The sequence below is a fragment of the Thalassophryne amazonica genome, chromosome 2 (genome assembly GCF_902500255.1).
Source record: "Thalassophryne amazonica chromosome 2, fThaAma1.1, whole genome shotgun sequence".
NCBI lineage: Eukaryota > Metazoa > Chordata > Actinopteri > Batrachoidiformes > Batrachoididae > Thalassophryne > Thalassophryne amazonica.
In genome coordinates, this window is record NC_047104.1 from 131,374,843 (window position 1) to 131,391,937 (window position 17,095).

The following is a 17,095-nucleotide window of genomic DNA, read 5'->3' on the forward strand; positions in this document are numbered from 1 at the left end:
TCTGAATCTTCTGATTATATTATGGACTGTAGATGATGGAATCCCTAAATTCCTTGCAACTGAACATTGACAAACATTGTTCGTAAAATGTTGGACTATTTTATTCATACATTTGTTCACAAAGTGATGATCCTCGCCCCATCTTTGCTTGTGAACGGCTGAGCCTTTTGGGGATGCTCCATTTATATCCAGTCATGACACTCACCTGTTTCCAATTAACCTGTTCACCTGTGGAATGTTCCAAACAGGTGTTCTTTGAGCATTCGTCAACTTCCCCAGTCTGTTGTTGCCCCGTCCCAGCTTTTTTGAAACATGTTGTAGGCATCCGTTTCAAAATGAGCAAATATTTGTACAAAAACAAAAAAAGTGTATGTAAGTGTCTTTGTGGTGTATTCAATTGACTATAGGTTGAAGATGATTCGCAAATCATTGTATTGTTTTTATTTACATTTCACACAACGTCCCAACTTCGTTGGAATTGGGGTTGTACATAAGCATACCAAACAGCAAACGTCAGCTCTTCCCAATTTCTCAGTGATCAAAGCCATGCACACACACATACGCATGCACACACGTACACAGAGGCCACTTTTAATATATAGATGGTTGTTTCTTGACCCATGTCTCACCTGTCCCCTCTTGTGTAAACCTTTGTTTGTGGTCTTGTCTGTGCCCTCAGTGGTCTATCAGGGCAGGAACATGACAGTGTGTTACCCCACTGTGACGCAAGATGGCATCAAGAATGAGGGTAACGCTGTCGCCATCATCGGAGCTGCCATCATGTATTGCTGCGTTCTGTTTGCATGGTACGTGGATGTGTTATTAGCTGGTGAAGGTCACTATAAGTTTACATATACAGCCTGGCTAAAAACCTTCAAATTCAATTTTACCCAACTGTACATTTAACATTTTATCAAACAGGATGTGTGTTACATCGGTTATTTTGTCTGCTTTATTTCCATATAAAGCCTTTAAAACTAACTGATTTTCTTTCAGTTTTTATTTATTATGTCATATTTTCAGTCGGTAAAGGTCTGTTGTGTGGGCCGCTGAAGAGGAGGTACTGCTGGCCCACCACCAGAAGGCGCCCTGCCTGTAGTGCGGGCTTCAGGCACGAGAGGGCGCTGCCGCCTCAGGAACAAGCCGTGGTGACATGTTATGTGTCGACGCGGATTGAGGAGCGAACCTGCGTCAGACAGAGCCCAGCGCTAAAAATAACCAGAAAGCGGTTCCAACAACAAAAACAATTTATTTTTCACCTGTGCCTAAATAAAATGTACAAAACCAAAACCAACGTCCTTCTGGAGGAGTGACTGCTGGCACGCTCTCCAGCGCCCGCAAGGAGAGAAGTCCGGCGCTCCTGGACCCACTACCACCAGACAAACACCCCCCAGGTGGACACGACAAACTGACTCTCTGTGAAGCAAAGAAGATGTGAGGTAAGTCAGCAGGTACAACAATATCTTTCAAAAGACACACACTATCAGCAACACATTCAGGTCTGTACTTTTTATCTTTATGCAAATGAGCAGCTTCTCACAACAAGTGGAGGATCACTTATCCTGCACGCCACAGCAGTGAGAAGCAAGCTGCACAATTCTCATCACAATTCAAGTATACTATGTAACAAAACACCAAGTTACTATCAACAATTAGTCACATACTTAATTACCTTTAATGTGTGCTGACAGCATGTGTCCTCACCCTTCTTTGCTTCACGGGCTCGATGTGTCAAACCCAGGTGCGGTCCTCAGCGTCTCACAAACGAACATCACAAGGTCGAGTTCCCGGCAGTTCTGCTTGAATCACACATGCCTTAAAAGCAGAACGCCATCCAATTATCTGCTTCAGCTGAAAGTCTTTAAGGTTGCATGTGAGCACCAGTCACAGGTGCTTCACATGATGTTGAGGGTGAGGATTCTTCAGCCAGCACCTTCTCCACAGACAAATCAGTTTCCATGCCACCTGAGGAGCAAAGAAAAGAAAAGAACACCAAAACATCCAGCCACACCCCCCAACACACAACAGTACCCCCCCATCAACGGGAAGCCTCCCGGCGACCGAACAGACCAGGCCCGAGAACAGCACCTCCCTCCGGGGTCCACGTCAGGAAGTAGACAGCACCACGCTCCCAAGGTCCACCACAGACAGCAGGACAGGCATCGCAGCTGGAAGGCCGGCTGGAATCAACAAAAGCCCCAAAACATACCCCAATACACTCCAACACACAGAAAAAAACATAAAACCCACCCAAAACCTCCCCAGGGGACCGTCCCATCAAACCCCCGGAAGAAAAGAAAAACTCCCAAACGCCAAAACCCAACACAGCCCCACAAACACAATACAAACAGAAATGCATAAAAGAAAAATAACAAACAACCCCCCCAGAATGACCTGCAGAGTCCAACCCCCCCCCCAGAAGGCCTTCATCGCCAGTTCCAGGAGGAACAGCCAGAACCATGATCCCACACAGGTCCCCAGGTATATATGGAGCAAAACGACACCCCCCAGGGGACCGTACCATCAACCCCAGGAGGTACCCTCCCCACAACCCCGGAACTCCAGACCCGGTCACACTTGGCCAGTTGGCGCCAAGCCAATTCCCCCCCAGAGGACCGTCCCATCAACCCTGGAGGTGGAACCCGGAAGGAAACAGAACAAAATCAAACATCAACCCCCAGAGGACTACCAAAAACAACCCCGGGGGGATATAAAACGACTGTAAACCCTGTTACCCTCCCCGGCACCTCGAAAGACCCCAGGTCCCTCCCAGAGCCGTCGGCGGCTCAATTTTGGCGAACGGCTCAAAACATCAAGCCGGAGAAGGGAACAGAAAAAAAACTAACCCAGCTCCAACCCCAAGGCGCAGCAGAGAACCGGAAATACATCCGGTGCCCCAACTCGACCATACCCCAGCCTCTCGGGAGGGGTGGAACTACCGAAATGGCGAACGGCAACAGATCGGCCCACCCCTCCGACTGAGGTAAGTCTCCGCTGCACCACACCCCGGCAACACCAATGACGAACGGTACAAAGGCTCACCGAGGCTGGAGTGGAACCGGGCCCTAACCAAACCAAAAAAAACGCCTCTAACACCCCCCCCCTAGGTGCAGAGGTCTTCTGAGAATGCTCAGCGTGACCAACCTGCACCACCCCACCACCCACAAGACAAACGGTCTTGGGGCAAGTGAGGTTGGGGTTAGGGATGTAGAGAAATAAAAAACAACAAAATAAAACGACCCAACAACCCAAACAGAAAATACCTAAAAACACATAAAAAAATTAATAATGACGTGAGCCCAGGCAGACTTCCAACCACCTAACAGTCACTCCAACAGATACGCCTCTGACTCCCCATACAATTATAACCCCTATTTAAGAAAAAAACATTTACCCGTGCTAAATTTTTATTTATTTTTTTTTACGTGTGTTATGTTGCCTGTCCCGGAACACTTGGAGACACGTCACCATTATTTCTCTTGACGTTTACATGTTGGGGCAATACAGTAATCTCTGCTCGTCCGAGCTGCATGGGCTCGTCAACAGGAGGAGCCAGAGGTCCCGTCGGAGGAGCCTCAGTGGGGCAAAGAAGAGGCGGCCCAGATCTGTGTCGGGGAAAGCCCCGAGACGAAAAAACCCGCTCTGATGGGCGTCCTCTCTTGCGTCACGCTCCTTCATCCGATCATCTAGACGAATCACCAACGATATTAGCTCATCTAATTCGTTTGGCTCGTCACGGACTACCAGCTCGTCTTTCAATGACTCACCCAACCCATCTACAAATACGCCTCGTAAAACTGCGGCATTCCAACCTGTGGGTGACGGAGTTATCGGCACCGGTATCGATAGTGCCGCAGCTGGAGCAGCAGGAAGCAGAACGGCTTGCGCTGCAAGCTCCGTAACACGGGCGTCTGTTTGTTTAATTTGGTTCACGAGATGCTGTAATTGCTCCCGTATGTTCTCCAAGTGTTCTTGAACTTTTTCGACAAAAGGAACCGCTTCTGCCGCTGGGTCCATTATGGAATGGCCGGGAACCACTGTTATGTGTCGACGCGGATTGAGGAGCGAACCTGCGTCAGACAGAACCCAGCGCTAAAAATAACCAGAAAGCGGTTCCAACAACAAAAACAATTTATTTTTCACCTGTGCCTAAATAAAATGTACAAAACCAAAACCAACGTCCTTCTGGAGGAGTGACTGCTGGCACGCTCTCCAGCGCCTGCAAGGAGAGAAGTCCGGCGCTCCTGGACCCACTACCACCAGACAAACACCCCCCAGGTGGACACGACAAACTGACTCTCTGTGAAGCAAAGAAGATGTGAGGTAAGTCAGCAGTTACAACAATATCTTTCAAAAGACACACGCTATCAGCAACACATTCAGGTCTGTACTTTTTATCTTTATGCAAATGAGCAGCTTCTCACAACAAGTGGAGGATCACTTATCCTGCACGCCACAGCAGTGAGAAGCAAGCTGCACAATTCTCATCACAATTCAAGTATACTATGTAACAAAACACCAAGTTACTATCAACAATTAGTCAAATACTTAATTACCTTTAATGTGTGCTGACAGCATGTGTCCTCACCCTTCCTTGCTTCACGGGCTCGATGTGTCAAACCCAGGTGCGGTCCTCAGCGTCTCACAAACGAACATCACAAGGTCGAGTTCCCGGCAGTTCTGCTTGAATCACACATGCCTTAAAAGCAGAACGCCATCCAATTATCTGCTTCAGCTGAAAGTCTTTAAGGTTGCATGTGAGCACCAGTCACAGGTGCTTCACATGATGTTGATGAGGGTGAGGATTCTTCAGCCAGCACCTTCTCCACAGACAAATCAGTTTCCATGCCACCTGAGGAGCAAAGAAAAGAAAAGAACACCAAAACATCCAGCCACACCCCCCAACACACAACAGTGACAGCTGTCGCCCATCATCCATGACAGCTGTCACTAATCATCACATCTGGTATAAAAGCAGGAAGACACCTCCACCAAACTGCCGAGATATCATCTTCATCTGGAGGTAATACTCTCAGCCTTTTTGTGAGATTTATAAATCTGTTATTGTGAGTGTTTGCAGGAGAACCGGTCGTTTTTGCGGAGGCTGTGCAAGATGGCGCTCCTTTTCATCTGAGACCGCTGCAACGTGTTGAGTGAGAGGTGGAGGTGGCATTCCCACCATTGTTACTGGGTGTTCACACACCCACCCTTTGACTGTCTTTTGCTTTCTGCCAGCAGTACCAGATCCGACACACCGAGAAGGTGGCCACCTGGGGACTCCGGGACTTGGCGGCTCCAGTATTCCTCGGGTTCAGGTGGCGGTGGAAATCGTGTGGTTCCGGTTCGTTTCCAGACGGGCGTCTCCTATCGTCGAGCCTGCCCACACGACACCTTTATTAATTGACTGTTGCACATTCTGAATCTGCTGTGTTTGGTTGTGACATTCACAACAGTAAAGTGTTATAATTTGACTCCTTCCATTGTCCGTTCATTTACGCCCCCTGTTGTGGGTCCGTGTCACTACACTTTCCCAACAGGATATCTTGGCCAGCGTCATGGACTCCGAGGGGCGTCACCAGGCTGTTGAACAACCAATGGGAGAGCAGGGAGCGCAGGCATCTGCAGGAGGCGTGATTGGTGAGCTACAGCATATTCTCACCGCCTTTACGGCTCGAATGGATCAAATAGCCGAGCAAAACATCCTCCTGAACCGCAGGGTGGAGGCTCTCTCCGCGCAAGTGGCGGCGAGCGCTCAGGGTGCTGCTGCAGCTCCTCCTCCTGTCGATCCTGTGCTAGATATTAATGTTCCAGTGGTGGTTCAACAACCCCTCCCACCATCCCCTGAAGCATACATAAGCCCTCCTGAGCCGTACGGAGGTTGTGTGGAGACGTGCGCGGACTTTCTTATGCAGTGTTCGCTCGTCTTCGCACAACGTCCTGTCATGTACGCGTCAGACGCAAGCAAAATAGCTTATGTGATCACTCTGCTTCGGGGAGAGGCACGCGCTTGGGCTACGGCGCTTTGGGAGCAAAATTCACGGCTCCTTCACACATACACTGGGTTTGTGAGGGAGTTCAGAACTGTGTTTGATCACCCTAACGGGAGAGACCGCTTCAACCGTGCTGCTGTCGATGAGACAGGGACGCCGGAGCGCAGCCGCTTATGCAGTCGACTTCCGCATCGCGGCTGCGAGGTCCGGCTGGAATAACGCTGCACTCCGCACCGCCTTTGTAAACAGACTGTCGTCAGTCCTAAAGGAGCACCTAGTGGCCAAGGATGAACCGCGGGAATTAGATGGGCTTATTGATCTCGTTATACGGTTAGACAATCGGTTGGAGGAACGCCGTCGGGAACGAGACGAAGGACGTGGCCGGGCGCGCGCCGTCCCTCTTCCTTCCGGGTCCGAGAAAGGTCCGCCCTTCCCACGCTCCCTGGCCTCTATGTCCCGTGGGGCGACAGCTCCCCCTGCTGACGAAGCTATGGACACGAGCAGGGCCACATATAGACCACCTAATAGACAGAGGAGGTTTCCACGCAGGGCGTGTTTTGTTTGTGGCTCAATGGAGCATCAATTGAGCGATTGCCCCGAACGGTTAAACACCAACGCCCGCCCCTAGAGACTGGGCTTAGGGTGGGCCAAAAAATTCACGTGGGACACACACATATTGCCGCACGACTCCCAGTTACAATCCTTAGTGGGGATTTAACCCTTCAGGCCCCAGCACTGGTAGACACAGGGTCAGAAGGGAATCTGTTAGACAGCAGATGGGCCAGGGAGGTAGGGCTCCCTCTGGTGGCGCTACCTACACCATTGCAGGTGCGAGCACTAGATGGCACCCTACTCCCTTTAATCACACACAAGACACCACCAGTAACTCTGGTAGTGTCAGGGAATCATAGGGAGGAGATTGAGTTTTTTGTGACTCCTTCTACCTCCCGTGTGATTCAGGGGTTCTCCTGGATGATGAAACACAATCCCCGGATTGATTGGCCGTCCGGGGTGGTGGTACAGTGGAGCGAAACCTGCCATCGGATGTGTTTGGGATCCTCGGTTCCTCCCGGTTCCCAGGCTAAGGAGCAGGTCCAAGTTCCCCCCAATCTGTCGGCGGTGCCGGTTGAGTACCACGATCTTGCTGACGTTTTTAGCAAGGATCGGGCACTCACTCTTCCCCCGGACCGTCCATATGATTGTGCCATCGATTTGTTGCCAGGCGTGGAGTTCCCATCCAGCAGGCTGTACAACCTCTCCCGACCTGAGCGCGAATCGATGGAGACCTACATCCGGGACTCCTTAGCTGCCGGGCTGATCCGTAACTCCACCTCTCCGATGGGAGCAGGTTTCTTTTTTGTGGGAAAAAAAGATAGCGGTCTTCGTCCATGCATTGATTATCGGGGGCTGAACGAGATCACGGTTCGCAACCGATACCCGTTGCCTTTGTTGGATTCAGTGTTCACCCCCCTGCATGGAGCCAAAATCTTCACAAAGTTGGATCTTAGGAACGCATACCACCTAGTTCGGATCCGGAAGGGAGACGAATGGAAGACGGCATTTAACACCCCGTTAGGTCATTTTGAGTACCTGGTCATGCCGTTCGGCCTCACTAACGCCCCCGCGACGTTCCAAGCTTTGGTTAATGACGTCATGCGGGACTTCCTGCACCGATTCGTCTTCGTATATCTGGATGATATACTCATCTTTTCTCCGGACCCTGAGACCCATGTACGGCATGTACGTCAGGTCCTGCAGCGGTTGTTGGAGAACCGGTTGTTTGTGAAGGGTGAGAAGTGAGTTTCACCGCACTTCTTTGTCCTTCCTGGGGTTTATCATCTCCTCCAACTCCGTCGCCCCGGATCCGGCCAAGGTCGCAGCGGTGAGAGACTGGCCCCAACCTACAAGCCGTAGGAAGCTGCAACAGTTCCTCGGCTTCGCAAATTTCTACAGGAGGTTCATTAAGGGGTATAGTCAGGTAGTTAGCCCCCTGACGGCCCTGACCTCACCAAAAGTTCCCTTCACCTGGTCGGATCGGTGCGAAGCCGCGTTTAGGGAGTTGAAACGCCGGTTCTCGACTGCACCGGTCTTGGTGCAGCCCGATCCTGGTCGGCAGTTTGTGGTTGAAGTGGACGCCTCTGACTCAGGGATAGGAGCCGTGCTATCCCAGAGCGGAGAAACCGATAAGGTTCTTCACCCGTGTGCCTATTTTTCCCGCAGGTTGACCCCAGCAGAGCGGAACTATGACGTGGGCAATCGAGAGCTCCTTGCGGTGAAAGAGGCCCACTTCGTGGCCCTCCCGAAGCTCCCGTCGGCCCAGGAGACGGCGGATCTCCTCGTCCACCATGTTGTCCGACTGCATGGGATACCAACAGACATCGTTTCGGATCGCGGTCCCCAGTTCTCCTCGCAGGTGTGGAGAAGTTTCTGCCGGGAACTGGGGGCCACTGTAAGCCTCTCGTCTGGGTATCGCCCGCAGACTAACGGACAGGTCGAACGGGCCAACCAGGAGTTGGAGCAGGCCCTCAGGTGCACGACCTCCGCACACCCGACGGCTTGGAGTGAACATCTGGCCTGGATCGAGTACGCTCATAACAGCCAGGTGTCCTCTGCCACCGGCCTCTCCCCGTTCGAGGTGTGTCTGGGGTACCAGCCCCCTTTGTTTCCTTTGGTGGAGGGAGAGGTCGGTGTGCCCTCGGTCCAGGCCCACCTGCGGAGATGCCGTCGGGTGTGGCGCACCGCCCGTTCGGCCTTGTTGAGGGCCCGGGCGAGGGCTAAAGCCCATGCAGACCGTCGACGGTCCCCGGCCCCCACTTACCAGCCCGGGCAGGAGGTGTGGCTTTCCACCAAGGACATTCCACTCCAGGTCGAGTCCCCCAAGTTGAAAGACCGATTCATTGGACGCTTCCCCATCCTCAAGGTCCTCAGTCCTACCGCAGTGAGGCTCCAACTCCCGGCCTCACTGCGGATCCATCCGGTCTTTCATGTCTCCAGGATAAAACCGCATCACACCTCGCCCCTCTGTGCACCCGGTCCAGCGCCGCCTCCTGCCCGTATTATCGACGGGGAGCCGGCTTGGACAATTCGCCGGCTCTTGGACGTCCGTCGAATGGGCCGGGGTTTCCAGTATTTGGTGGACTGGGAGGGGTATGGACCCGAAGAATGCTCCTGGGTGAAGAGGAGCTTCATGCTGGACCCGGCCCTCCTGGCCGATTTCTATCGTCGCCACCCGGACAAGCCTGGTCGGGCGCCAGGAGGCGCCCGTTGAGGGGGGGGTCCTGTTGTGTGGGCCGCTGAAGAGGAGGTACTGCTGGCCCACCACCAGAAGGCGCCCTGCCTGAAGTGCGGGCTTCAGGCACGAGAGGGCGCTGCCACCTCAGGAACAAGCCGTGGTGACAGCTGTCACCCATCATCCGTGACAGCTGTCACTAATCATCACATCTGGTATAAAAGCAGGAAGACGCCTCCACCAAACTGCCGAGATCAATCAATCAATCAATCAACTTTTTTTTTATATAGCGCCAAATCACAACAAACAGTTGCCCCAAGGCGCTTTATATTGTAAGGCAAGGCCATACAATAATTATGAAAAACCCCAACGGTCAAAACGACCCCCTGTGAGCAAGCACTTGGCTACAGTGGGAAGGAAAAACTCCCTTTTAACAGGAAGAAACCTCCAGCAGAACCAGGCTCAGGGAGGGGCAGTCTTCTGCTGAGACTGGTTGGGGCTGAGGGAAAGAACCAGGAAAAAGACATGCTGTGGAGGGGGGCAGAGATCGATCACTAATGATTAAATGCAGAGTGATGCATACAGAGCAAAAAGAGAAAGAAACAGTGCATCATGGGAACCCCCCCACAGTCTACGTCTAAAGCAGCATAACCAAGGGATGGTCCAGGGTCACCTGATCCAGCCCTAACTATAAGCCTTAGCGAAAAGGAAAGTTTTAAGCCTAATCTTAAAAGTAGAGAGGGTATCTGTCTCCCTGATCTGAATTGGGAGCTGGTTCCACAGGAGAGGAGCCTGAAAGCTGAAGGCTCTGCCTCCCATTCTACTCTTACAAACCCTAGGAACTACAAGTAAGCCTGCAGTCTGAGAGCGAAGCGCTCTAATGGGGTAATATGGTACTACGAGGTCCCTAAGATAAGATGGGACCTGATTATTCAAAACCTTATAAGTAAGAAGAAGAATTTTAAATTCTATTCTAGAATTAACAGGAAGCCAATGAAGAGAGGCCAACACGGGTGAGATATGCTCTCTCCTGCTAGTCCCCGTCAGTACTCTAGCTGCAGCATTTTGAATTAACTGAAGGCTTAATTGATGATTAAGCCTTCAGAAGATGATGATCTGAAGATGATATCTCCAGATGAGATATCATCTTCATCTGGAGGTAATACTCTCAGCCTTTTTGTGAGATTTATAAATCTGTTATTGTGAGTGTCTGCAGGAGAACCGGTCGTTTTTGCGGAGGCTGTGCAAGACGGCGCTCCTTTTCATCTGAGACCGCTGCAACGTGTTGAGTGAGAGGTGGAGGTGGCATTCCCACCATTGTTACTGGGTGTTCACACACCCACCCTTTGACTGTCTTTTGCTTTCTGCCAGCAGTACCAGATCCGACACGCCGGGAAGGTGGCCACCTGGGGACTCCGGGACTTGGCGGCTCCAGTATTCCTCGGGTTCAGGTGGCGGTGGAAATCGTGTGGTTCCGGTTCGTTTCCAGACGGGCGTCTCCTATCGTCGAGCCTGCCCACACGACACCTTTATTAATTGACTGTTGCACATTCTGAATCTGCTGTGTTTGGTTGTGACATTCACAACAGTAAAGTGTTATAATTTGACTCCTTCCATTGTCCGTTCATTTACGCCCCCTGTTGTGGGTCCGTGTCACTACACTTTCCCAACAAGGTCAAGATGAATGGCTCTTTAAACATGAAATATACCAGAACATTACACAAATGGCTGTAATTAATTTTAAGCTTCTGAATGATGATTTGGCATAAATATGGGTCAACTGGAGAAACATTGGTGGTACTTATTTTTCAATGACTACATGGAATGTATCACATGTATTTGCTACAATGAAATACATGCAGTTGAAGAAAAGCGCTTGGATGTTTGTAAGCGAGGTACATGCAAATGTATGGCTTCAACCCTAAGTGATGCAAACTGTATGCATTTCTACCACGTTATATTAACTCTTTTTAAATTATGTATTAAAACTTCAGCATGCAATAATAATCACATAAAGATCTATACTAGATAAAGCTGAGATATACATATGTTACAGTTGTATTATTTCATGAATTTTGGTCTGGAAACTTGTGGTATCAGTGCATAAATGTTCTTTAGTTGTTTAAAGTGTTCTCATATCTCTCTTTAGTAATGAAGCTTCCTACCTGGCAGAGGTGTTTGGACCCTTTTGGATGATAAAAGTTTACCGCTATGAATTCCAGAAAGCGACCTGCTGCTTCTGCTGTCCCGAGGAAGAGGAAGGTTTGGACTGAAGACACTATAATCAGATATTTTCCTGTTCTGACCACACAAAATTAAAACCTAAGAAATCCTAAAACTCTGAGGCAACACTCAAAAAATGGCTCAATGGATGAACTCAATTCAATTATGTGCAGGATTTCCATCTAATAAATATATGTAGTCCCAACTCAAATAAAGCACATTCATGCAAGCCAATGTAATTTAATTTAGTTGAGACTACATATATTTATTAGATGGAAATCCAATCCAATGAGTCAGTTTTTTGAGTGTATCACTCAAACAAATGAGTCATTGGATGAACGCAATTCAATTATGTGCAGGATTTCCATCTAATAAATATATGTAGCCCAAACTCAAATAAAACACATTCATGCAAGACAATGTAATTTAATTTAAATCCAATCAAATCAATTTTATTTATATAGCGCCAAATCACAACAAACAGTTGCCCCAAGGCGCTTTATATTGTAAGGCAAGGCCATACAATAATTACGGAAAAACCCCAACGGTCAAAACGACCCCCTGTGAGCAAGCACTTGGCGACAGTGGGAAGGAAAAACTCCCTCTTAACAGGAAGAAACCTCCAGCAGAACCAGCCTCAGGGAGGGGCAGTCCTCTGCTGGGACTGGTTGGGGCTGAGGGAGAGAACCAGGACAAAGACATGCTGTGGAGGGGAGCAGAGATCAATCACCAATGATTAAATGCAGAGTGGTGCATACAGAGAAAAAAGAGAAAGAAACACTCAGTGCATCATGGGAACCCCCCAGCAGTCTAGGTCTATAGCAGCATAACTAAGGGATGGTTCAGGGTCACCTGATCCAGCGCCTAACTATAAGCTTTAGCAAAAAGGAAAGTTTTAAGCCTAATCTTAAAAGTAGAGAGGGTGTCTGTCTCCCTGATCTGAATTGGGAGCTGGTTCCACAGGAGAGGAGCCTGAAAGCTGAAGGCTCTGCCTCCCATTCTACTCTTACAAACCCTAGGAACTACAAGTAAGCCTGCAGTCTGAGAGCGAAGCGAAGGTACTATGAGGTCCCTAAGATAAGATGGGACCTGATTATTCAAAACCTTATAAGTAAGAAGAAGAATTTTAAATTCTATTCTAGAATTAACAGGAAGCCAATGAAGAGAGGCCAATATGGGTGAGCTATGCTCTCTCCTTCTAGTCCCTCTCAGTACTCTAGCTGCAGCATTTTGAATTAACTGAAGGCTTTTCAGGGAACTTTTAGGACAACCTGATAATAATGAATTACAGTAGTCCGGAAATAAATGCATGAATTAGTTTTTCAGCATCACTCTGAGACAAGACCTTTCTAATTTTAGAGATATTGCACAAATGCAAAAAAGCAGTCCTACATATTTGTTTAATATGCGCATTGAATGACGTATCCTGATCAAAAATGACTCAAGATTTCTCACAGTATTACTAGAGGTCAGGGTAATGCCATCCAGAGTAAGGATCTGGTTAGACACCATGTTTCTAAGATTTGTGGGGCCAAGTACAATAACTTCAGTTTTATCTGAGTTTAAAAGCAGGAAATCAGAGGTCATCCATGTCTTTATGTCTGTAAGACAATCCTGCAGTTTAGCTAATTGGTGTGTGTCCTCTGGCTTCATGGATAGATGATAAAGCTGGGTATCATCTGCGTAACAATGAAAATTTAAGCAATGCTGTCTAATAATACTGCCTAAGGGAAGCATGTATAAAGTGAATAAAATTGGTCCTAGCACAGAACCTTGTGGAACTCCATAATTAACCTTAGTCTGTGAAGAAGATTCCCCATTTACATGAACAAATTGTAATCTATTAGATAAATATGATTCAAACCACCGCAGCGCAGTGCCTTTAATACCTATGGCATGCTCTAATCTCTGTAATAAAATTTTATGGTCAACAGTATCAAAAGCAGCACTGAGGCCTAACAGAACAAGCACAGAGATGAGTCCACTGTCTAAGGCCATAAGAAGATCATTTGTAACCTTCACTAATGCTGTTTCTGTCTTCAAATAGACCATTCCTCTGCAGATGATCAGTTAGCTGTTTTACAACTACCCTTTCAAGAATTTTTGAGAGAAAAGGAAGGTTGGAGATTGGCCTATAATTAGCTAAGATAGCTGGGTCAAGCTTTTTAAGCAATGGTTTAATTACTGCCACCATTTAGTTGGGACTATATATATATTAGATGGAAATCCAATCCAATGAGTCAGTTTTTTGAGTGCACAAACAAATGAGTCATTGGGTGAACGCAATTCAATTATGGGCAGGATTTCTATCTAATAAATATATGTAGCCCCAAATCAAATAAAGCACATTCATGCAAGACAATGTAAGTTAATTTAGTTGGGAGTATATATATATTAGATGGAAATCCAATCCAATGAGTCAGTTTTTGAGTGTATCACTTAAACAAATGAGTCATTGGATGAGCGCAGTTCAGTTATGGAAAGGATTTCCATCTAATAAATATATGTAGTCCCAACTAAATTAAATTATGTTTCATGGATGTGCTTTATTTGAGTGAGGCATGGAAATCCTGCTCATAACTGAACTGAGTTCATCCAGTGCATCAGTCTATACAGACCTTGAGTTGGGCCCCAATCTCACGTTCACCATGTGCACAGAGGAGCACGTGTACGATGTTCTCATCACTGTGCTGTAGATAAATTAACATCTCATTCATGTGATCATATGGGACTTCTCTCAAATATTTACTCAGCCTGGTTAGTTAATTAGGGGTTTGAATCAACACTGCCCTTTAACCAGCTGCTCATTAAGGAGCCACATATTACACATCCGACATGTGTAATTATCCTCCTGCTATTTGGAACCAGACTTCATTAGCCTTAGGTTATTTTTACATTTTTTTTAGAAAGTACTACACGCTCCTTGGATATGATTTCTTCGGGTAACTTGGGCTTTGATTTGTGTTGTTTTATCATCATCAGTCATCATGACATGTTTTGGCATTTTGAACCAGATTTACTTGATCATTGTGTCTTTTGTGAAAGAAAAGGAAGCGTGTGAATTTCTCCCAACAGATTGTTTGTGTCCTGATCCCCAGTTTGCAAATATTTTCCCTCCTTTGGTTCTTTAGCCTCATTATGTAAGTGTTCATCATAGAGTGGAATTTGGTCTTTGCATTCAATAGTGATAATGGCTACATTTGAACTACAGTGTTGGTCTGTTTGTGACACCCACGCCTGCCTCGTTTGGGTGCCATCCCAGGACCCAAGGTGATTCTGTAGTAGGGTGCATGCGGCCCATGTGGCAGCAGTGCATGTTCCCAGACTTGACCTATTTGTGCACTGATTCTAGTGTCTCTTTGCCAGCTAACATGGGGATGGCAGCACTGGAGGTTACACGTGTGCACGTGGTTTGTTGTATATGGTAGTGTTATACTATGCTGTAGACGTACTGCAGTGCCCATGCTGCTGCCTTCACCGTAACTCAGAAAAATGTTTTGTGTTGTAATTGATTAATCAACTATTGGTCAACTATTAACCTAATCGACAACTATTTTGATAATCGATTAATTGTTTGGGTCATGTTTTACTAGAAATATCCAAATTCTTTGATTTCAGCTTCTTGAAAGTGAATATTTTTACTTTCTTCCAGGATTATTTATTTTATGGACTTAATAACTAATCAACTAATAGAGAAACAAATCTGTTGATTAAATGATTGTGAAAATAAATGTTTTTTGCAGCCCCAGTAATCTGTATGATACAAGGAATTCAGATTTGTTGGATATTAGCTGAGATAAGTTTAAATTTTTTCAGGTGAAGAGGAGTTTGTGGTTGACGAAGACGACAAAGGCTGTCAGAAGGTTATCCACAACGAGAACCTGAGAGTGGCTTACAGCTACTTCTTCTTCCATTTTGTCTTCTTCTTGGCTTCCCTGTACGTCATGATGACCCTCACCAACTGGTTCAGGTTTGTCATCGACTGCTGGGTCTTTGTCCTTGGTTGTGCCAGAAGTAGTTCTGAGATGAATGGTGTTGTCCTCTGGCAGTTATGAGTCAGCAGTGCTGGAGACGACATTCACCCACGGCAGCTGGTCCACATTCTGGGTGAAGATGACGTCCTGTTGGGCCTGTGTCATCCTGTACCTTTGGCTGCTGCTTGGACCCCTGTGCAGCTGTCAGGCTGAATCCAGACCTCGCCGCTCACGCATCAAACGCCGCCCAGCGTCCTCCCGTCATGTCACTGTCAGCGTCTGACCCTTTGTGTCATAGGCCAGGCAGGAGGGAGGCTCACCGAGCACCACATGGACATGAGGTCAGATGACTCTGAGCTTCCCTGCTGTTCCCCACAGGAGACGGGAGGTCGTCAGAGTCACAAGTCAAAGAGTCAGTGCTGTGAGAGTGACAGCACTGAGAGAATGTCCTGATGACAATTGAAGAACTCAATGATGTCATAGGCTGACATCATAGGCCACTAACAAGGACAAGTGTGGTTTGGAGACTTATTTGCAGACTAAATTGCCAAAAGGATTAGGATTAGGTGTTAAATTGGTGCATTTTGTACATATGTGAGGGACAAGGGACAGCTGTCTCCTGTGCATAGGTAGCTGTGCACAGTGGTGGAATGAACAGACAACCGGCTGTACCCCGGGAGAATGCACAGCTGTGTGCGCTCTGTGCGTACAGTTGTTTGTGTGTGTGTTCACTGGCAGAACGCACACGTGGCATGCACAGATGTGCATGCATCATCCCACATAGACCCCGGCACATCACTGACTGTAATTATGATGAATTGTTGCAACACATTTATTCTTAAAGAAATAAACCGTTAAAATCTTTAAATATACCCGATGTTTATGATAAATTATTTTTCTTTATTCTGTGTATGAGGAGGCTGCGGTCACAAAATACAGATGCAGTCAGCACCCGCTAATATCCTTTTGACCTTTATAAGACATGTTACGTGTGCGAACCTTCTCTATTTGCGTGTTCCCTCCCTGAATTTTGTGCTCTCATGTGGACAAGCCCCAAATTGGCTATTCATAAACGCAGCTGTGCTAAATGGTCAATATGTGCTATTGTGTGCATTTGAAAGATGCAATCCTCAGTACATTCTGGTTGTAAATCAGCATGCAGGTATATTTGTGAGTGCAATGATGTTTGTGCATGTTTTTAAACACAAACCTTTAGTACATGAAGACCTTTGTGCTTTAATAATTATGACAAAATTCCAGCTTGGGCAAATTCACACCAGTAATGTCCAACAAAGGAGCTTTCATTCTTGGAGCATTGGAGCATATAGATTTCTAATTGATTTCTCAAACAGAGTGACATTTTCAGACTCCAGTGAGCATCGTGTGCCGTGCAATGATCTAAAAGTCTAAAAGTGTTTAACCCTGACATTACCGTCTGCATGCAAGGTTTTCATATTGTGAGTCATTTCACTCCCAAAATATGTCCAACGCAAGAGTAATCCAACATTCCTGACATCTGCCAATCGGGATCCGGATCACCTCCAAAATTCAGTGGAGTCTTCCATGTCCTAATATCTATCTGTGGTGCAAATTTGGTGAGAATTCATGAAGTAGTTTTGGCGTAATCCTTCAAAGCCCATATAAGTGAACTCTTGATCTGGATCCGGATCACCTCCAAA

General features: G+C 47.4%; 1 protein-coding gene across 1 annotated transcript in view; it reads left to right on the forward strand.

Annotated features, from left to right (window-relative positions):
- Positions 1-16,338, forward strand: part of serinc4 (serine incorporator 4) — an 87,989-nt gene extending 71,651 nt beyond the window's left edge. Inside the window, exons 8-11 of the mRNA XM_034193417.1 lie at positions 680-806; positions 11,369-11,481; positions 15,259-15,412; positions 15,492-16,338. Coding sequence (XP_034049308.1) covers positions 680-806; positions 11,369-11,481; positions 15,259-15,412; positions 15,492-15,699 — 602 coding nt within the window. The 3' untranslated portion in view covers positions 15,700-16,338. The remainder of the gene's footprint in view (positions 1-679; positions 807-11,368; positions 11,482-15,258; positions 15,413-15,491) is intronic.
- The last annotated feature ends 757 nt before the right edge of the window (positions 16,339-17,095 follow it).